The following is a 21,065-nucleotide window of genomic DNA, read 5'->3' on the forward strand; positions in this document are numbered from 1 at the left end:
GCACAGCGGGCTGGCGTGGTCTCGTGAGGGAAAGCATGCGCACAGCGGGCTGGCGTGGTCTCGTGAGGGAAAGCATGCGCACAGCGGGCTGGCGTGGTCTCGTGAGGGAAAGCATGCGCACAGCGGGCTGGCGTGGTCTCGTGAGGGAAAGCATGCGCACAGCGGGCTGGCGTGGTCTCGTGAGGGAAAGCATGCGCACAGCGGGCTGGCGTGGTCTCGTGAGGGAAAGCATGCGCACAGCGGGCTGGCGTGGTCTCGTGAGGGAAAGCATGCGCACAGCGGGCTGGCGTGGTCTCGTGAGGGAAAGCATGCGCACAGCGGGCTGGCGTGGTCTCGTGAGGGAAAGCATGCGCACAGCGGGCTGGCGTGGTCTCGTGAGGGAAAGCATGCGCACAGCGGGCTGGTGTGGTCTCGTGAGGGAAAGCATGCGCACAGCGGGCTGGCGTGGTCTCGTGAGGGAAAGCATGCGCACAGCGGGCTGGCGTGGTCTCATGAGGGAAAGCATGCGCACAGCGGGCTGGCGTGGTCTTGTGAGGGAAAGCATGCGCACAGCGGGCTGGCGTGGTCTCGTGAGGGAAAGCATGCGCACAGCGGGCTGGCGTGGTCTCATGAGGGAAAGCATGCGCACAGCGGGCTGGCGTGGTCTCATGAGGGAAAGCATGCGCACAGCGGGCTGGCGTGGTCTTGTGAGGGAAAGCATGCGCACAGCGGGCTGGCGTGGTCTCATGAGGGAAAGCATGCGCACAGCGGGCTGGCGTGGTCTCATGAGGGAAAGCATGCGCACAGCGGGCTGGCGTGGTCTCGTGAGGGAAAGCATGCGCACAGCGGGCTGGCGTGGTCTCATGAGGGAAAGCATGCGCACAGCGGGCTGGCGTGGTCTCATGAGGGAAAGCATGCGCACAGCGGGCTGGCGTGGTCTCGTGAGGGAAAGCATGCGCACAGCGGGCTGGCGTGGTCTCATGAGGGAAAGCATGCGCACAGCGGGCTGGCATGATTGCACATTGGGGGGAAAGCATGCGCACAGCAGGCTGGCATGATCGCACATTGGGGGAAAGCATGCGCACAGCGGGCTGGCGTGGTCTCATGAGGGAAAGCATGCGAACAGCGGGCTGGCGTGGTCTTGTGAGGGAAAGTATGCGCACAGTGGGCTGGCGTGGTCTCGTGAGGGAAAGCATGCGCACAGCGGGCTGGCGTGGTCTCGTGAGGGAAAGCATGCGCACAGTGGGCTGGCGTGGTCTTGTGAGGGAAAGCATGCGCACAGCAGGCTGGCGTGGTCTCATGAGGGAAAGCATGCGCACAGCGGGCTGGCATGATTGCACATTGGGGGGAAAGCATGCGCACAGCAGGCTGGCGTGGTCTTGTGAGGGAAAGCATGCGAACAGCGGGCTGGTGTGGTCTCGTGAGGGAAAGCATGCGCACAGCGGGCTGGCGTGGTCTCGTGAGGGAAAGCATGCGCACAGCGGGCTGGCGTGGTCTCGTGAGGGAAAGCATGCGCACAGCGGGCTGGCGTGGTCTCGTGAGGGAAAGCATGCGCACAGCGGGCTGGCGTGGTCTCGTGAGGGAAAGCATGCGCACAGCGGGCTGGTGTGGTCTCGTGAGGGAAAGCATGCGTACAGCGGGCTGGCGTGGTCTCGTGAGGGAAAGCATGCGCACAGCAGGCTGGCGTGGTCTTGTGAGGGAAAGCATGCGCACAGCGGGCTGGCGTGGTCTCGTGAGGGAAAGCATGCGTACAGCGGGCTGGCGTGGTCTCGTGAGGGAAAGCATGCGCACAGCGGGCTGGCGTGGTCTCGTGAGGGAAAGCATGCGCACAGCAGGCTGGCGTGGTCTTGTGAGGGAAAGCATGCGCACAGCGGGCTGGCGTGGTCTCGTGAGGGAAAGCATGCGCACAGTGGGCTGGCGTGGTCTCGTGAGGGAAAGCATGCGCACAGCGGGCTGGCATGATTGCACATTGGGGGGAAAGCATGCGCACAGCAGGCTGGCGTGGTCTTGTGAGGGAAAGCATGCGAACAGCGGGCTGGTGTGGTCTCGTGAGGGAAAGCATGCGCACAGCGGGCTGGCGTGGTCTCGTGAGGGAAAGCATGCGCACAGCGGGCTGGCGTGGTCTCGTGAGGGAAAGCATGCGCACAGCGGGCTGGCGTGGTCTCGTGAGGGAAAGCATGCGCACAGCGGGCTGGCGTGGTCTCGTGAGGGAAAGCATGCGCACAGCGGGCTGGCGTGGTCTCGTGAGGGAAAGCATGCGCACAGCGGGCTGGCGTGGTCTCGTGAGGGAAAGCATGCGTACAGCGGGCTGGCGTGGTCTCGTGAGGGAAAGCATGCGCACAGCGGGCTGGCGTGGTCTCGTGAGGGAAAGCATGCGCACAGCGGGCTGGCGTGGTCTCGTGAGGGAAAGCATGCGCACAGCGGGCTGGCGTGGTCTCGTGAGGGAAAGCATGCGCACAGCGGGCTGGCGTGGTCTCGTGAGGGAAAGCATGCGCACAGCGGGCTGGCGTGGTCTCGTGAGGGAAAGCATGCGCACAGCGGGCTGGCGTGGTCTCGTGAGGGAAAGCATGCGCACAGCGGGCTGGCGTGGTCTCGTGAGGGAAAGCATGCGCACAGCGGGCTGGCGTGGTCTCGTGAGGGAAAGCATGCGCACAGCGGGCTGGCGTGGTCTCGTGAGGGAAAGCATGCGCACAGCGGGCTGGCGTGGTCTCGTGAGGGAAAGCATGCGCACAGCGGGCTGGCGTGGTCTCGTGTGGGAAAGCATGCGCACAGCGGGCTGGCGTGGTCTCGTGAGGGAAAGCATGCGCACAGCGGGCTGGCGTGGTCTCGTGAGGGAAAGCATGCGCACAGCGGGCTGGCGTGGCCTCGTGAGGGAAAGCATGCGCACAGCGGGCTGGCGTGGCCTCGTGAGGGAAAGCATGCGCACAGCGGGCTGGCGTGGTCTCGTGAGGGAAAGCATGCGCACAGCGGGCTGGCGTGGCCTCGTGAGGGAAAGCATGCGAACAGCGGGCTGGCGTGGTCTCGTGAGGGAAAGCATGCGAACAGCGGGCTGGCGTGGCCTCGTGAGGGAAAGCATGCGCACAGCGGGCTGGCGTGGCCTCGTGAGGGAAAGCATGCGCACAGCGGGCTGGCGTGGTCTCGTGAGGGAAAGCATGCGAACAGCGGGCTGGCGTGGCCTCGTGAGGGGAAGCGTGAGCACAGTGAGCTGGCGTGGTCTCATGTGGGAAAGCATGCGAACAGCGGGCTGGCGTGGCCTCGTGAGGGAAAGCATGCATACAGTGGGCTGGCGTCTCGTGGGGGGGAAGCGTGAGCACAGTGAGCTGGCGTGGTCTCATGTGGGGGAAGGTATACGCACAGTGGGCTTGTGTATGCATCCTGGCACAGTTGGGATGCTTGTGGGACAGCAGGACTGAGTGAGTTCAACTTGGCTCACTGTGCAGGCAGAGCTGAAGAATGAAATCACCCTTTTAATTAATTCTGTCCACAGTGTGACATTGTGTAACTCCCTGGATTGTAACCACTTTGGGTACGTCTAAACTACATGGCTCCGTCGATGGAGCCATGTAGATTTGTTTATTCGGCAAAGGGAAATGAAACCGCAATTTAAATAATCGCGGCTTCATTTAAATGGCTGCCGCGCTGAGCCGACAAACAGCTGATGAGCTGTTTGTCGGCTCAGCGCACTAGTCTGGACGTTCCTGTGCCGACACGAAAGCCCTTTATCGACCTCCCCGGTAAACCTCATCCTACGAGGCATAACGGGGAGGTCGATAAAGGGCTTTCAGGTCGGCGCGGGAGCATCCAGACTAGCGCGCTGAGCCGACAAACAGCTGATCAACTGTTTGTTGGCTTAACGTGGCAGCCATTTAAATTTAAATGAAGCCGCGATTATTTAAACCGCGGCTTCATTTCCCTTTGCCGATCAGCCTAATCTACATGGCTTCATTAATGGAGCCATGTAGTTTAGACACACCATTTGGGATGAATTTGTTAGTGGCCCCTTACAACTTGCTGGTAAGGATCTGTTGTTGCATCTCTGTACATTGTAACTGCCCCCCCATTTACGCTGTTCATGCGTTGCCACGAGCGGTAACTCCAGAGCGTAACTACCCCCTTTACGCTGTTCATGCGCTGCCAGGAGAAGTAACTCCAGAGCATACCTACTGCCTTGGCTCTGTTTGAAGTTAGGGGTGTGTCTGTAGTCTCGTTTGGTCTAGGGATTTGAAATATCGGTTAATTGACTAGTCGAGTAACCTCGCAAAGTTTTATCGGTTAGTTAACTAGTCTATAGTCCCCGAGGGTGGGGCCGGCAGCCAGTGTATCAGAGGCAGCAGCGTGGGGTGCCAGGCTGGAGGCGGTCCACAGCAACCCCTGTCTACGGGGGTCTGAGCTCCCGGACCCAGCGCGAGCCAGAACTGAGCCAGGCTGCCTGCCTGTCTGGCTCCTACTACACTTTCAATGCAGAGCCACAGCAGGGTTCGGTCCTGGACCCGACGCGAGCCAGGACTGAGTTGGGCTGCTGGCCAGCCTGCTAACACATTTACTGGTGGGGAGGGAGGAAGAGGGGCATGCATGTAGACTACAGCATTAATCTATGAGCTTCTGCTTGTCAGTGAATCGGTTAACCGACTCCGCTAGCACATCCCTAGTGTGGGTGTGGGTGCGGGAGGGGTGCCAAAGGGTCCGTCCTGGAAGCCAGCACCACCTTGATGGCTGCAGAGCAGTCTGGGCAAGCCCTGCAGGGGAACCCGCCTCAGAAAGAGACCCAACCCCATGAGGAAAAGAAGATTCAAGCCTCACCTGCCGTTGATGGATGGCGCCTGGCCACACACAGCCCTGGGACAGAGACAGGACAGAGTCTAGGGGTAGGTGAAAACCACAGAGTCAGCTACGAGTATCCTCCAGAAGCATCCCCACCACCCGGCTCCCTCGGGACTAGCGGGAGCACCTGTGGCTGGTGAGCATGTCCCATCTGTAGGACTCAGTGTGTGTGTGAGGATGTGTGTGTGAGAGAGAGCATGTGAGCGTGTGGATATGCATGTGTGTGTGTGTGTGTGAGTGACTGTGTGTGTGTGTGTGTGAGTGTGCCTGAGCATGTGTGACTGAGAGAGCATGAGTGTGTAGATTGTGGATGTGCGTGTGTCTGTGTGACTGGATGTGCATGAGTGTGTGACTGTGTGAGAGACAGAATGAGAGTGTAGATGTGTGTGGACGTGGATGTCTGTGTGTGTGTCCGAGTGTGTGTGTCCGAGTGTGTGTGAGAGTGTGTGTATGTGTGTGTGAGTGAGAGAGAGAGAGAGAGAGAGAGCGTGTGTGTGGTGGGTAATGTTAGTAGCTAGGGGCAGCCCAAGGCGTCCACAGGTCCAGTCTTGTTGATGAGCCCACTTGACAAGTCCCATTGTCCAGGGATCCGGCTCCATCCCTCTCCAGCCTTGCAAGTGCCTTGTTGTCCGCCCTGTCCAATCACACCCCATCCACTCCCCAGGGCCAGCAATCCGTTCAGAAAAAGGGGGATCTAGCCTGGGGACAGACTTTCTCTGGGCCATACTCTTTCTTAGGACTGCTCTACCAAGACTTAATACAAAGTTAAAAACTTAATACAGAGCTTCTATGAAGATGATTGATACAGAGATATATCTACAGTGCGAAGGGCAAGACAGCAGGGTGCAGGGTAGGAGCAGAACCGGGGGAGAGGGGAGCTGATAGGCCAGCAGGGTGCAGGGTAGGAGCAGAACCGGGGGAGAGGGGAGCTGATAGGCCAGCAGGGTGCAGGGTAGGAGCAGAGGCAGGGGAGCTGATAGGCCTGCAGGGTAGGAGCAGAGGCAGGGGAGAGGGGAACTGATAGGCCAGCAGGGTGCAGGGTAGGAGCAGAGGCAGGGGAGAGGGGAGCTGAGAGGCCAGCAGGGTGCAGGGTAGGAGCAGAGGCGGGGGAGAGGGGAGCTGATAGGCCAGCAGGGTGCAAGGTAGGAGCAGAGGCGGGGGAGAGGGGAGCTGAGAGGCCAGCAGGGTGCAGGGTAGGAGCAGAGGCAGGGGAGAGGGGAACTGATAGGCCAGCAGGGTGCAAGGTAGGAGCAGAGGCGGGGGAGAGGGGAGCTGAGAGGCCAGCAGGGTGCAGGGTAGGAGCAGAGGTGGGGGAGAGGGGAGCTGATAGGCCAGCAGGGTGCAGGGTAGGAGCAGAGGCAGGGGAGCTGATAGGCCTGCAGGGTAGGAGCAGAGGCAGGGGAGAGGGGAGCTGATAGGCCAGCAGGGTGCAGGGTAGGAGCAGAGGCAGGGGAGAGGGGAGCTGATAGGCCAGCAGGGTGCAGGGTAGGAGCAGAGGCGGGGGAGAGGGGAGCTGAGAGGCCAGCAGGGTGCAGGGTAGGAGCAGAGGCGGGGGAGAGGGGAGCTGAGAGGCCAGCAGGGTGCAGGGTAGGAGCAGAGATGGGGGAGAGGGGAGCTGAGAGGCGGGAAGGGCTGGGGAAGGACAGGGTGTGTCGGAGGACGGGGGAGTCCCTGGGCCTAGCCCCCCACCTGCAGCCAGATGGGATTCCCAGGTGGCAGGTAGAAGAGAAGGTCTATTGGTTCCCAGGGACATAGTGTAGCTCGGACTTCTTGGTACAGGAACAGGAGCAGCCAGCACAGCCCATGTGGGAGATCAGGGGGCCCAGAGCCCCAGCTCTCCTGCCCCAGCCCCACAGGCCGGCTAGACTCCCTCTCCCTGAGCCAGCCAAAAAAATCATCCAGCAACTGGTCCCAGCCCTCTTGGCAACCTCCCCGGCTTGTCCTGCTTCCCGGGCCCAAAGTGTGATGAGAGACTGAACATACATTCAAGTGTGACTACAGGGCTTTGGGAGTACGGGTGAAGGAGTTTGGAGCGCAGGTGGTATTCTCTTCTATCCTTCCTGTCAAAGGTAGGGGCCTGGGCAGAGAGAGGTGCATTCTGGAGGTGAATGCCTGGCTGAGACAATGGTGTCACCAGGAGGGATTCGGCTTCCTTGATCACGGGGTGCTCTTCCAGGAAGGACTGCTTGGCGGAGATGGAGTTCACCTTTCCAGGAGCGGGAAGGCCTTGTTTGGACACAGACTGGCTAACCTTGTGAGGAGGGCTTTAAACTAGGTTTGTCGGGGGCAGGTGAGCAAAGCCCACAGGTAAGTGCTGAATGTGCGGTACTGGGAGATGGGTTGGAAATGGGGGGGACTACGGCCTATAATGGCAAGGAGAAAGGAGGGTCAGGGCACAACAGGGAGGCAAGATCAAATCAGTATCTTAGATGCCTATATACAAATGCGAGAAGTATGGGTAATAAGCAGGAAGAACTGGAATTGCTAACCAATAAATACAACTATGATATCATTGGTATTACAGAAACCTGGTGGGATGGGACGCACGATTGGAATGTTGGTATGGAAGGGTACGGCTTGCTCAGGAAGGACAGACAGGGAAAAAAGGGAGGAGGGGTTGCCTTGTATATTAAAAATGTACACACTTGGACTGAAGTGGAGATGAATGTAGGAGATAGCTGTGTAGAGAGTCTCTGGGTTAAGCTAAAAGGGGTAAAAAACGAGGGTGATATCATGCTAGGAGTCTACTACAGGCCACCTAGCCAGGTGGAAGAGGTGGATGAGGCCTTTTTTAAACAATTAACAAAACTATCCAAAGCCCAAGATTTGGTGGTGATGGGGGACTTCAACTATCCAGACATATGTTGGGAAACTAACACAGCGAGGCACAGGCTATCCAATAAGTTTCTGGACTGCATTGGAGACAACTTTCTGTTTCAGAAGGTTGAAAAAGCTACCAGAGGAGAAGCTGTTCTGGATTTGGTTTTAACAAATAGGGAGGAACTAGTTGAGAACTTGAAAGTGGAAGACAGTATAGGGGACAGTGATCACGAAATAATAGAGTTCATGATCTTAAGGAAAGGTAGAAGGGAGACCAGCACAATTGAGGTAATGGATTTCAGGAAGGCAGATTTTGATAAGCTCAGAGAACTTGTAGGTAAGGTCCCATGGGAAGCAAGACTGAAGGGAAAAACAACTGAGGAGAGTTGGAAGTATTTCAAAGGGACGTTGTTAAGGGCCCAAAAGCAAACAATTCCGCTGTGTAGGAAAGATAGAAAATATGGCAAAAGACCAGCTTGGCTTAACAAGGAGATCTTGCATGATCTCAAAATAAAAAAGGAGTCATATAAAAAATGGAAACTAGGACAACTAACAAAGGATGAATATAGGCAAGCAACATGGGAATGCAGGGGCAAGATTAGAAAGGCAAAGGCACAAAATGAGATCAAATTAGCTACAGGCATTAAGGGAAACAAGACGACCTTTTATAAATACATTAAAAGCAAGAGGAAGACCAAGGACAGGGTAGGCCCACTGCTTAGTGAGGAGGGAGAAGCAGTAACAGGAAACTTGGAAATGGCGGAGATGCTCAATGACTTCTTTGTTTCGGTCTTCACCGAGAAGTCTGGAGGTGTGCCTAACGTAGTGAATACAAGCAGAGAGAGGGTAAGTTTAGAAGATAGGATACACAAAGAACAAGTTAAAAATCACTTAGGAAAGTTAGATGTCAGCAAGTCACCAGGTCCTGATGAAATGCATCCCAGGATACTCAAGGAGCTGATAGAGGAGGTATCTGAGCCTTTAGCTATGATCTTTGAAAAATCATGGCAGACAGGGGAGATTCCAGAAGACTGGAAAAGGGCAAATATTGTGCCCATCTATAAAAAGGGGAATAAGAACAACCCAGGAAACTATAGACCGGTCAGTTTAACGTCTGTCCCAGGGAAGATAATGGAGCAGGTAATTAAGGAAATCATATGCAAACACTTGGAAGGTAATAAAGTGATAGGGAATAGCCAGCATGGGTTTGTGAAGAACAAGTCATGCCAAACTAATCTGATAGCTTTCTTTGATAAGATAACAAGCCTTGTGGATAAGGGAGAAGCGGTGGATGTCATATACCTAGACTTTAGTAAGGCATTTGATACGGTCTCGCATGATATTCTTATTGATAAACTAGGCAAATATAACTTAGATAGGGCCACGATAAGGTGGGTGCATAATTGGCTGGATAACCGTAGTCAGAGAGTGGTTGTTAACGGTTCTAAATCCTGCTGGAAAGGGATAACAAGTGGAGTTCCTCAAGGGTCTGTTTTGGGACCCATACTGTTCAATATCTTCATCAATGATGTAGATATTGGGATAGAGAGTACGCTTATTAAGTTTGCAGATGATACCAAACTGGGTGGGGTTGCGACTTCTTTGGAGGATAGGGACATAATTCAGAATGACCTTAGCAAGTTAGAGAAATGGTCGGAGGTAAACAGGATGAGGTTTAATAAAGAGAAATGCAAAGTGCTCCACTTAGGAAGGAACAATCAGTTCCATACATACAAGATGGGAAGCGACTGTCTAGGAAGGAGCATGGCGGAAAGGGATCTAGGGGTCATAGTGGACCACAAGTTGAATATGAGTCAACAGTGTGATGCTGTTGCAAAAAAAGCAAATATGATTCTAGGTTGTATCAACAGGTGTGTTGTAAGCAAAACTCGTGAAGTCATTCTGCCGCTCTACTCTGCACTAGTTAGGCCTCAGCTGGAGTACTGTGTCCAGTTCTGGGCGCCACATTTCAAGAAAGATGTGGAGAAATTGGAAAGGGTACAGAGAAGAGCGACAAGAATGATTAAAGGTCTAGAGAACATGACCTATGAAGCCAGGCTTCATGAACTGGGCTTGTTTAGTTTGGAAAAAAGAAGATGAAGGGGGGACATGATAGCGGTTTTCAAATATCTAAAAGGGTGTCACAAGGAGGAAGGCGAAAATTTGTTCCTCTTGGTTTCTGAGGACAGGACAAGGAGTAATGGGCTTAAAGTGCAGCAGGGGAGGTTTAGATTGGACATTAGGAAAAAATTCCTAACTGTCAGGGTGGTCAAACATTGGAATAAATTGCCAAGGGAGGTGGTGGAATCTCCCTCTCTGGAGATATTTAAGAACAGGTTAGATAGACATCTGTCAGGGATGGTGTAGGTGGAGCTTGGTCCTGCCTTGAGGGCGGGGGGCTGGACTCGATGACCTCTCGAGGTCCCTTCCAGTCCTATTATTCTATGATTCTATGATACTTGCACAGTGAGTTGTGCCCGGCCTCCCCCTCCTCATGCAGACAGTGCTGCAGTGCCCGGGGAAACTGAGGCACAGAGACCCGCACAGGACAGTAGACTCACACAACCCAACAAGGCGAGCAGTGATTACAAAAGGCGAGTGAATACAATTCCCACCCCCCACGCCGCACTCGGGCCCATCCCTGCCGGGGGCTTCTCCTGCCAGTGAGGGGTCCCGCAGCAGTGGCAGCCTCTCACCTCGCTCTCCCTGCCTTTAGGGGCACAGAGAGCCACTGCTCCGGCCCCAGAGCCTGGGTCAGGTCCCGAGACCCCCTTCCCCGGTGCCTCTTTCCTAAGGGGCAGCCCGGAGCGGGCCAAGCCGAGCGGGATGGCCCCTTCCTGTAGCTGATGTGCGGCCGGAGGGCCAGGCCGGCCCTTGCTAGCTCCGCACCTCTCCGCGGCCGGGCCGGCCCCTATTGCGGGGGCCCCGCGCCTGGCTCCTCGGGGCTCTGCGGCAGGGGGAGGAGGGGCTGCCGGGCCCGGGTGCTGATGCGCTGGGAGCCGCGCGTCGGGTCTGCCGGGCCGGAGCCGGGCTCGCTCTGTGCTCGGCGGGGGCGCTGCACCCGGCCGCTCCCGGCCCCGCCGCCCGGCGCACGCGGGGGCCGGGCTGGCTCAGGAGGGATCCCGATCGGCCGTGCGGGCTCCACTAGCCCGCCTGAGCATCCCGGCGCTGCTGCTGCCGGAGCCGCGGCGCCGCCAAGGTCACTGGGGCGGGGGCTGGGGGCTGCTGGGGAGGGAAGGAGGGGCTGGGGGTGGCTCTGGCTGGGGGCTGCTGGGGAGGGGGGAGCGGGGCCTGGGGGTGGCTCTGGCTGGGGGCTGCTGGGGAGGGGGGAGCGGGGCCTGGGGGTGGCTCTGGCTGGGGGCTGCTGGGGAGGGGGGAGCGGGGCCTGGGGGTGGCTCTGGCTGGGGGCTGCTGGGGAAGCGGGAGCGGGGCCTGGGGGTGGCTCTGGCTGGGGGCTGCTGGGGAAGCGGGAGCGGGGCCTGGGGGTGGCTCTGGCTGGGGGCTGCTGGGGAGGGGGGAGCGGGGCCTGGGGGTGGCTCTGGCGGGGACTGGGGGCTGCTGGGGAGGGGCTGGGGCTGAGCTGGCACGTCCCTGCTTTGGCACCTCCAGGGCAGCCAGCTGCCCGCCCGTGTCCCTGCTGCAGCCCCTGGCTAGCTGACTGCCGGCTGGCCGGGCACTGCTGCAGGGAAGTGCACAGCCCCCTGGCCCAGCCTGAGAGCCGGCTCCCCCTGAGGCTGCCTCTCCCTTTCCCTTGCAGGGCGAAGAGCAAGGGCAGGCTCCCATGGCGGCTGCGGCGCGGCTCCTTGCCTGGAGCCTGCTCCTGGTGCCGGCGCGGCTCCCCGCCTCTCCCGTCTCTGTGCCCTACAGCAGCGAGCCCCACGCCAGGCTGCCAGCTGCACGAGCCCCCGTGGGGCCCGGCTGGGCGCCAGAGCTGGCTGGCTGGAGCTCCTCCAAGGAGGCTCTCTGGCCCCGCCAGGCCCTGCCAGGCCTCTCGCCAGAGGCACCAGCTGTCTCTGGGGAGAGCCTGGTCTTCAGCGGGGCTGGGGAGCCAGACCACGGGCCGTGGCACGGCTCCTGGGGCGCCCTCCTGCAGCCAGGGACGCCCTCTGCAGCTGTCAGCCATGACTCGGGGACCCCCCCATCCCCAGCAGGAAGCTCTGCTCTCCCGCCCCCTCTGTGGCCCCTGCTCCTGGGGGCTGAGGCCCCTCTGCAGACGCTGGAGGGGGCCCCAGCCCCAGGGCCTGCTGACACTGGGGACCATGGGGGGCCCAGCTCAGCCGCTGGCACATTCCGGGAACACATGGGGCTCAGCTTGGGGGGTTGGCCCTTCGCACCCCTGCCTGGCTCCACGGGGGGCGCCACAGCCGGCAGAGGGGCTCAGAGCCTGCTGGCCCCTGGTTGGACTCTGAGGACAGGAGGCAGCCCAGGGGTCTTGGCCCTCGAGAGCAGGAGCTTGCAGCCAGCCTCCCCCGGCCCAGCCAGGCCTCTGGGGGTAGGGGGGGCTCTGGGCCTGGCTGGGCAGGACAGTCGGGGCTCAGCCGGGACACCGCACCCCAGGCCTACAGTGTCCACCATCGCCTTGGCAACCAGGCCGGGTGCTGCTCCACGAGCTGCCGCTGAGGGCCCAGGGCCCGAGAGTCAGGAGGGGCGGCCGGGGAGCTGGGCCCTGCCTGGGGACCCACTGGAGCACGCCTGGGTAGAGGGCCAGGCCCCCCACGCCCAGGGCTATTCCCTCCCTGCCGGGGGCGCTGCCTCGCTGCTGCCCCTGCCAGCCATGCCCACGGGAGCAGGGGCCTCCGTGGCGGGCGGATGGGCTGGCCTTGCTCCCGCATTGCTCAGTGCCGGCCCACCAGCGCTCCCGGCACAAGGGAGCCCGGCCTGGACCGAGGGGCTCTCGGCTCCTCAGAGGAGCACTCAGCGGGCGCTGGCTGGAACCGCGACCCAGCTCCTTGGGACGGCGGCTCCTGGCGAGGAGCAGGGACCGGAGCAGCCCCACACCTGGCCTGGGACATGGCCCGCTGCAGCGCCTTCTCACCCAGGTACGTCTGGCCAGCCCGGGGTCCCCTCCCCTCCTCCAGAGCCTCCGTCGGCCCTGCCCAGGGCCTCGCGCCCTCTGCCAAAGCCTGGGGCGCCCTCCTGCTGCACCCGTGGGCACGAGGCCGGGTCTGCACCGCTGAGCACCTGGCCCTTGGCTCTGTTCCAGGGGCTGCCGCAGAGGAGCTCGGGCCCCCGCAGCGAGTCCGGGGAGCTGTGGATCCAGGGATGCCCGTGAACGCTACGTCCACAGCCACCTCTGTCCCCAGGCCGACGCCACCGGCCACCAGGCACCCAGGTGACGGCTCAGCCGGCCCCTCCGCAGTACAGGCTGGGCACCGGGCCCGTGTTGTGGGGCTGCCCTGCCCCTGGGGTACCGGGCTGCTGGGCCCCCCAGCACGGTGCTGGGGGAGTGGGGAGGTCTAGGAGCTCCCTGCCTGGCACGCGGGGCCAGGGGCCCGTGGGGAGGCTGGTCACAGGCCTGGCACCAAAGGGCCACAGGAGAGGCGCTTAGCCGGGGCCCGGGGCCCAGGGCTCTGGTGCTGTCAGGGGAGCCCGGCTGGTCCCAGAGGGGTCGGGGGCAGGGAGCGGCTTAATGGCAGCTCCGGTCAGGACTGTGCCGGTGACGGATTAGTCGGGATTGGTGCCAATGCCCGGTGCTGGCGGGTCCTCAGAGCCGCCCCCGCTGGGCCCCCCACGGACCCTGATCCTGCCCCTTGTCGGGAGAGCCGGGGGCAAAGCCAGGCCCTGAGTCTCCTGCTCCCCGGTGCCCAGAGACCTCAGGGTGGGTGGGTGGATGGGCCAGGCCCAGGGGAAGTCCCCCCCCCCCCCGCTTCCTGTGCAGGACGGGGCTCTGCCACTCCCCACCCCCATTGCCCCTGCCAGCCCAGCCCTTCTCCCAGCCCTGCTGGTACCTCGCTTTCACCCGCAGCCCCTGCCCCCCCAGTGCCCCTCGCCCCTGCCCCCCCAGTGCCCCTCACTCCCTGCCCCGCAGCCCCTGCCCCCCCAGTGCCCCTCACTCCCTGCCCCGCAGCCCCTGCCCCCCCAGTGCCCCTCACTCCCTGCCCTGCAGCCCCTGCCCCCCAGTGCCCCTCACTCCCTGCCCCGCAGCCCCCGCCCCCCCAGTGCCCCTCACTCCCTGCCCCGCAGCCCCCGCCCCCCCAGTGCCCCTCACTCCCTGCCCCTGCCCCCCAGTGCCCCTCACTCCCTGCCCCGCAGCCCCTGTCCCCCCAGTGCCCCTCAGTCCCCGCCCCGCAGCCCCTGCCCCCCCATGCCCCTCAGTCCCCGCCCCGCAGCCCCTTCCCCCCCATGCCCCTCACTCCCGCCCCGCAGCCCCTGCCCCCCCAGTGCCCCTCACTCCCTGCCCCGCAGCCCCTGTCCCCCCAGCCTTGCCGCTGCGCCTCACTCCCCACCCACAGCCTCTGCCAGCCCAGCCCTGGGGCCTCTAAGCCCCCCAGCTCCGCCCACATCCCTCCGCCTGCATTCTTGTGCTGGGGTGTGACCACAGCCATGGGGGGAGGGCTCGGGCACCTGCCGCTGGCAGAACCTGGGACACGGACACGTGGGGGTTGGGGCGGGCCTGGTAACTGGCTCAGCAGTGGGGCTGCCCCCCGCCCAGGTGTCTCCTGCTGCGCCCACCCCCCAGGCCAGAGGGCGCTGCTGCGGGGAGGGGGGTGCTCAGGCTCCTGCTCTGTGGGAGGGGCCCTGGCACCAGCTGATGGGATGCAGCTGCAGGATGCAAGTTGCTATGGCAACCTGGCTGCAGGGACAGCTCTTAGCAGCGGGGAGCCCGGGAGGGGGGGGGGGACGTGCTGTCTGGTGACTCCTCGCTCTTCGCAGGTGCAGCTGGGACCCGGCCGTCCGGCCCCCCCCGCCCGCCCCCCGCCACGCCCCGGCGCGGGCTGGTCAGAGTCAGCACCCAGCGAGCCCTCCCGCGCCCTGCTCTGCCCGAGCCTGGGCCCAGCCTGCCCTGCCCCCCCGGCAGCCGGCCCTGCAGCCTCCTGCAGCCCAACCGGACGCTGCTGCGCTGGGCAGACCTGCAGCGCAGGCTCAGCTTGGCCTGGGGGATGCACGTCTATGGCACCAGCAGCCTCTTCCTGCTGCTCAGCCTGCTCTGCGCCGCCAGCCTGCTGTGCCTGCCCGGCCGAGGCCTGCCCCACCTGCCCTGCCGGCTGGCCGCCCTCGCCCTGCTGCTGGGCGCCGGCCTGCTGCGCGCCACCTTCCTCCTGGCCGACCCCTACGGCAGCAGGGCCAGGCTGCCCGCCCCGGCCGTGCGCCTGCTCTACAACGCGCCCTTCCCGCTGCTGCTCAGCGCCTTCGCCCTGCTGCTGCTGCTGCTGCGCGGGGCCCGGCGGCAGCGTCTGCGCCTGCTGGCCGCGCTGGCCGCTCTCCACAGCGCCCTGTTGCTGGGCGCCGACCTGCTCTCGCCCCCCCTGAGCCCCCTGCTGGGCGTGGGGCTGCACCTGCTCTCCTGCGCCTGCGGCGCCGCCCTCATGCTGGCCCCCCCGGCCGCCTACTGGCAGCTGCGGCAGGCCCAGCGTGGCTGCGAGGCCCCCCCGGAGCTGCACGGGCTGGGCCCCTGCGCACGCGTGCTGCTGGGGTGCAGTGCCCCAGGGCTGCTGTGCTGCGGGCTCCAGGGCTACGGGGCCCTGTGGCTGGGGGGGGTCCTGGGCCCCCCGGGGGAGTTCTCCTGGCCCTGGTGGTTCGTGCAGCTCTGGTTCCGGCTCGGCGAGCTGCTGCTGTCCTTTGCCCTGTGCTTTGTGGCCTCCTACCCCTTGTGCCAGCGCTGCGGTGCCGCTGGCCACACCTGCTGGGCCAAGCTCCTCCGCTACCTCTGTGCCCATCGCAAGGCCGAGGCGCCCGAGCCCCCCCATGGCTGCTACGCCTGGGCCAACGGCGCGCCGGAGCAGGCAGCCAGCCACCTCCGCACCCCGCCCGAGCAGCTGCACCTGCGGGCCCTGAAGGGCAAAGGGCGCCGGGTCCCAGGGACTTCTGCAGGGGGCTACCCCTCCTCGCTGGGCCGGCCTGGCGCCAGCCCCCAGCACCCCAGCGTGGCCGCCTCGGGGCACTCCCACACCAGCCTGGGTGGCGAGAAGGCGTCGGTGCCCTCGCTGGCCGAGCTGGAGTTCCGCCCGCCCTCGCCCATCAACCTGAGCCGCAGCATCGACCAGGCCCTCTTCAGGGAGCACCTGGTGCGCGACAGCGTCTTCCTGCGCTGCAGCCTGCAGTGCTCCAGGCGCCCAGACTCCTGCTCCTCACTCCGCAGGAGCTCCCTGCTTGCCCCCATGGCTGAGCCGCTGCTGCCCGCCAAGGCCTGGCCACGCCGCAGCAGCGACCCCGACTGCCTGGCCCGCTACAGCTCGCTCAGCGACCTGCCCTCCTTGCGCCCCAGGGGCCTGCCCAGCGAACCCCGCACCGAGGGCACCATCTCCGGCAGCTCCTTGGACAGCTTCTCCCGGGGCTCCATGAAGATCAGCTGGAACCCCTGGCGCCACGGCCTGTCCTCGCTGGAGAGCCTGCCCCTGGAGGAGACGCCCAGCCGGGCCCCGCTGCTCCCCAGCGAGGCGCCCGCGGGCGAGGCCGGAGACTCTGAGCGCGAGGCCAGGAGGAGCTTCCTGGCGCTCAGCAAACAGGTGGATTCCCGCAGCCTGTCGAGTGACACGATTGAGCTGTGAGGGGCGGTCCCAGCCCTGCCCCGGCGCCGCAGGCTGCACCCACCAGGACGCAGACATGGGGCAGCAGCGAGGGGCCCTGCCAAGGCCAGGAGGAGCCGTGCCCAGCACCGGGCTGGCCAGCAACCTGAGCAAGGGCGAGCTGGCAGCAGGGTGGCGCCTACCTCAGCTCCCGCCCCAGGGAGCGGTTCTGGGCTGCCCAGTGGACCAGCCCTGAAGCAGCCGTGCAGAGGGCCGGGCCCCCAGGAAGTATGGGGCGGGGGGTGCTGCTGTGGATCAGTTTGTGCCAAAAGAAATAAAGTTGCTCTCCCAGGGCCCCAGGGCTGGAGCCGTTCTTCCAGGGCCGTGTCCCACAGCCGGGCCCAGGGCAGGGCCCCTCCACCCCATTCTGTTGCAGGCCGGGTTCGTGTCCCCTCTGCCCAGCCCGCTGGTGCCTTGCTGCCACCCCTGCACCAAGCCCATGGCCCCGGCAGTGCAGCAAGGTCACAGCCGTGGCTGCTGGGGGGCGCTACGGGGGGGCCCTTCTGTTCTGGGGCTGAGATTTGGATGCCAGAACCCAGCCCAGCAGCACCAGGCTGTGCGCACAGGCCCGCAGCACGCACGGGGGCGGGGCACGTGCCCTCAGCTGGTCCGTGAGCACACCCCCCCTCCCCCAAGGCCACGAGGGGGACAGGACCTGGGGGGGCTGCCCCACCCCCTGGGCTTGTGCCACCCTGTGGCCAGGCCCAGCTGCTGTCCTTGCCCACGCTGCCCTATGCCTGTGACGTCAGCTCAAGCCCCAGGCACGGAGCGGGGGCCCTGGTCTCAGGGCAGGGCTGTGTGGGTGGGGGGCTATGGGCACGGGGGGGGCTGTTTCCCCCCACAGGCCAGGGCTTGCACAGCATGCCCCCCCCAGCCCTGCTTGGCGAGGTGTGTGTGTGGGGGGGCTTATCACTGAGTGGGGCTGCTGGCTGCCACCCCCACACAGCTGTGCAGGGCCCCCTGCCCCCACCTCCTCCAGCATCTTCCCCCCCCCCCCCCGCTTGTCCCGTGGCTTCCCCACTTCCAGGCCAGGAGCCTTGTCCCCCCCCCCCCCCCGTGTGCTGCCCCCTCCCCAGCCGCACCTGGAGCCAAGGAGCACAGGAGCCACCGGGGACGCGCTTTATTGTGCAGAGTCACAGAGCCCCCCCCCCCCCCCCCCAGTGGAGCTGATTCCAGGAGCCCACCCGAGCCCAGGGTGCCATGCGCAGGGATCCCCAGCCCCTGGCTTCCCCTGCGCCCGCCCCCAACAGGCCTGAAGACACCCCCTGGGCCCCCCCCAGCGTGTCTCTGTTGTGGGCGCGCCCTGACAACCCCCCAGCAGGGCACCGCCTGCCCCCGCCCCGGACCAGGCCAGCGCCACCTGGCCTGCTGCCCCACCAGGGCCCACTGGCCCCTTGTGGAACCCACGCCTGGCCCTACGGTGGAGAGCCCGGCGCAGGCTGGGCCCAGGGCCTGCTCCAGGGAGGGGCTGGGTAGGGGCCGCTCTGGTCCGGCCCCTGGGGCCAGCCCCCGCGGCGAGGGAGCCAAGGCAGCAGCGCACAGCCCCGCCCCCACGGGACACCCTGGCCCAGCGGCCGAAGGGCAGAGGGGCGCTGGCGCGGGGCAGCACCGTCCCGGCCTGGGCCCACCGCTGGCCGCCCCCAGCAGCCGGGCACAGCGCCCGGGGCACGGCTCCAAGCGCACCGAGCCGCCCCAGCCCGACGGGGCCCCCGGGCCTGGCCCCAGCTGAGCGGGGCTGCAAGGAGCCCGGCCCGGCGCTTGTACCACCCCGCTAGAGCCGGGGACACACCCGCCCCTCCAGCCCCCCCAGCACCGCATGGCCGGGACCCTGGCCCCCCGCGCACCCACCCTCCCTCTGCAGCAGGGCCCCCTGCGACCGCCTCAGCCCCAGGGCGGCAGCCCAAGCCTGGGGTCCCGCTGAACGGCACCCGCCACCCCCCCGAGCGCGTCAGCTCCCCCCCAACAGATCCCCTCACACCCCAGTACCCCCTGTGCCCCCCCATCCCCCCTCACACAGGGGAGAGGTTATAACCCATCCCCCCTCCCCTCACACACCCCAGTGCTCCCTGTGCCCCCCATCCCCCCTCACACAGGGGAGAGGTTCTAACCCATCCCCCCTCCCCTCACCCCAGTGCTCCCTGTGCCCCCCTCACACAGGGGAGAGGTTATAACCCATCCCCCCCTCCCCTCAACACCCCAGTGCTCCCTGTGCCCCCCTCACACAGAGGAGAGGTTATAACCCAGCCCCCCCCAGTCCCAGAGGGCAGCCCCAGGCCAGGGCAGCCTGTCGCTCGGGTCCCAGCCCGGCGCTGGCCGGGTTGGCGCCAGTGGGCGGGTTGTCGGCGTGGGGGGGGGGGCGGCTGAGAGCAGCCTGGGGAGGGGAGCGAATCGCACCCCGGTGTCACGGGCCTCCGGGCTCAGTGCATGGCCCCGCTGCTCCTGGGGCGAGGGCCGAGGGATGGAGGGTCCCTCCCCGCCGGGCCCTTCCTGTCCCCCTGCCCGCGGGGAGGGACCCGCCGCGAGTCCCCTGCCCGTGCCCGGCTCCCAGGCTGGCCTGAGCGTCCCCCGCCAGGCTCCCCGGCTGTGGGTGGCCCCCCAGGCATTGTCAGCGCTTTGCTGCTGCTCCCCTGCCCGGCCCCCGCGGCTCCCGCCCGCCAGCCCGCCCTTGAGAAACAAGCCCTTCGTAACCCGACGTACCAACTGTGAGCAGCAGAGCCAGGCCCAGCCCTCCGCTGGCAGCAGACCCCTCCCTCGGCCGCGCTGCAGGAGGCGCTGCCACCTTCGAGCCACATCCCAGTGCCCCAGCCTGGGCCTCGGCCCCTGCCCCGCAGCCACCCGGAGAGCTCCCCCAGGCGCCACCCGCCCTGGCTCCTCCAGGCAGGAACAGCCGGGACCCCGCTGGGCGGCTCTGCGCAGCCGGAACATGGCCGGCGGGACAGGACACTCGTCTCGGTCCCACCTGCCCCGTCACCTCGCCACCAAAGAAGCCTGAGCCGGCCCGGGTCCAGCCAGCCCCGTTTCTCAGCCCTGCCCCGCCAGAGGGCGACCCGGCAGGCTGCTGTCACAGGGGCGCACAGGCCAGCAGAGCCACCCCCTTCCCCTCCGCTCTCCCTGGCTGGCCCTGCTGGGACACGGCCGGGGGCACTGCCCAGCCCTGAGCACGCCCACGGCAAGGCTCTTGCCACACCCCGGCCTTGCAGCTGGCTGGAGCTCCCTGCACCCACTCCCAGAAAGGCAGCTCTGCAAGGGGAGCAAACCTGGCAGAGAAGGGGCTGGCCTGGGCTGCCAGGCAGGAGGGGGCAGGCCCAGGGAAGCCCCTGCAAAGCCAGTCCCCTCCCCGCCAGCGCGGCTCCTGGGGCACATGCAGAGCGTGAAGCGCTCGGAGGCGGGTCGGCCCTTTCGGATGCCGCTCGCGGTGCCCAAAAGGACAAAGCAGCTCCAAGGGGAAAGCGACTCTTCTGCTTCCCTGGCCAGGAGTGCCAGGCCCGCCCCTCCGGGCTCTCAGCCCCAGTCCTGGGGCGCCCTGGCGCCAGGGGCCCAGAACTATCTGCCCTTCATGAAGCCGTCAAGCACGCGGTCGCTGCGCTCCGAGAGCCAGTAGCCGGCCATGGCTGCCACGGCGCCGATGAAGATGGCGGTGAAGACCATGTCGCCCTTGGCAGCCAGCGTGGCCAGCGCGCAGATCACCACGCCAAAGAACATCTGCTGCAGCACCACCACCTCGTCCTCCGTCACCTCCTCGAAAAAGCCCTTGGCTGGCGTGTCTGCGAGGGAGCCAAGCACAACGGTAACGCCCAGGCTGGAACCCCGTAAGGGCCACGGCTGGCCAGACCACGGTGCCCGTCCAGCCCAGGGCCCTGTCTGCCCCCAAGGGAGGGAATCCTCATGTGATCCCACCCGCCGCCCCTCCCCAGCCTCTGACACGCAGACCCCAGGGACACCAGCCTGGCTAATAGCCATTGACGGACCTGTCCTCCATGAATCCATCTAGATCTTTTTTGAACCCTGCTATAGTCTTGGCCTTCACAATACCCTCTGGCAGGGAGTTCCACAGGTTAACTGCACTGTGTGGTGAAGTACCTCGTTTTGTTTGAAACCTGCTGCCTATTGATTTCATTGGGTGACCCCTACTTCCTATGTGATGAGTAAACATCACTTCCTTATTTACCTTGCCCATAACAGTCACCTCTATGACAGGCGTCTATCATACCCCCCCCCCTTCTTCATCTTCTCTATTCCACGCTGAAAACTCCCGGTCTTATTAGTCTCCCCTCGTAGGGCAGCCGTTGCAAACCCTTTGCCAGGGCCAAGACACCTTTTGAGACGAGGAGACCACATCTGGATGCAGCGTTCACGCTGTGCACGTCCCGTGGGTTTACACGGGCCTGCAGGATATTGTCTGATGCTTCTGTGACGTAGTGGGGGTACTTGCTGGGCTGTGGTGACCCCTGCTGTCTGGAGCAAGACCCAGCAGGGAAAACCTCGCTAGGCAGAGGTAAGGCCAAACTGGTTGAGCCAGGGGCCAGACACCCCCCATGGAGAGGAACAAAGGAAGGTGGAATGCTGCCCTGACTGGGGGGGCAGGGCTGCAAGGGAAGTGGGTTAGTTGGTTGGTGGCTGTCTGGGAGGATGGATGAGACAGCCTAGGGAGAGGAGCTGGAGTTTTAGGGGCCCAGTCTCCCCCATCTCAAGGGGGCCTGAGGCATCCTAGCCCAGTTC

At 64.2% G+C, this 21,065-nt stretch overlaps 2 protein-coding genes across 2 annotated transcripts in view; one reads left to right on the forward strand and one right to left on the reverse strand.

The window, feature by feature from the left end:
* The first annotated feature begins 9,832 nt into the window (after nucleotides 1–9,832).
* PRRT3 (proline rich transmembrane protein 3) lies at nucleotides 9,833–16,640 on the forward strand. Its single transcript, XM_089781305.1, has 4 exons — nucleotides 9,833–10,819; nucleotides 11,378–12,659; nucleotides 12,824–12,952; nucleotides 14,494–16,640. Exons 2-4 carry the CDS (start codon nucleotides 11,402–11,404, stop codon nucleotides 16,326–16,328), a joined length of 3,222 nt encoding a protein of 1,073 aa, XP_089637431.1. The 5' UTR covers nucleotides 9,833–10,819; nucleotides 11,378–11,401; the 3' UTR covers nucleotides 16,329–16,640.
* Nucleotides 16,641–18,516: 1,876 nt separating this feature from the next.
* The window catches only part of CRELD1 (CRELD disulfide isomerase 1), a 35,275-nt gene continuing 32,726 nt past the window's right edge, over nucleotides 18,517–21,065 (reverse strand). Inside the window, exon 10 of the mRNA XM_075917364.2 lies at nucleotides 18,517–20,110. Coding sequence (XP_075773479.2) covers nucleotides 19,890–20,110 — 221 coding nt within the window. The 3' untranslated portion in view covers nucleotides 18,517–19,889. The remainder of the gene's footprint in view (nucleotides 20,111–21,065) is intronic.

The sequence above is a fragment of the Pelodiscus sinensis genome, chromosome 11 (assembly GCF_052426305.1).
Source record: "Pelodiscus sinensis isolate ZL-2025 chromosome 11, ASM5242630v1, whole genome shotgun sequence".
Classification (NCBI taxonomy): domain Eukaryota; kingdom Metazoa; phylum Chordata; order Testudines; family Trionychidae; genus Pelodiscus; species Pelodiscus sinensis.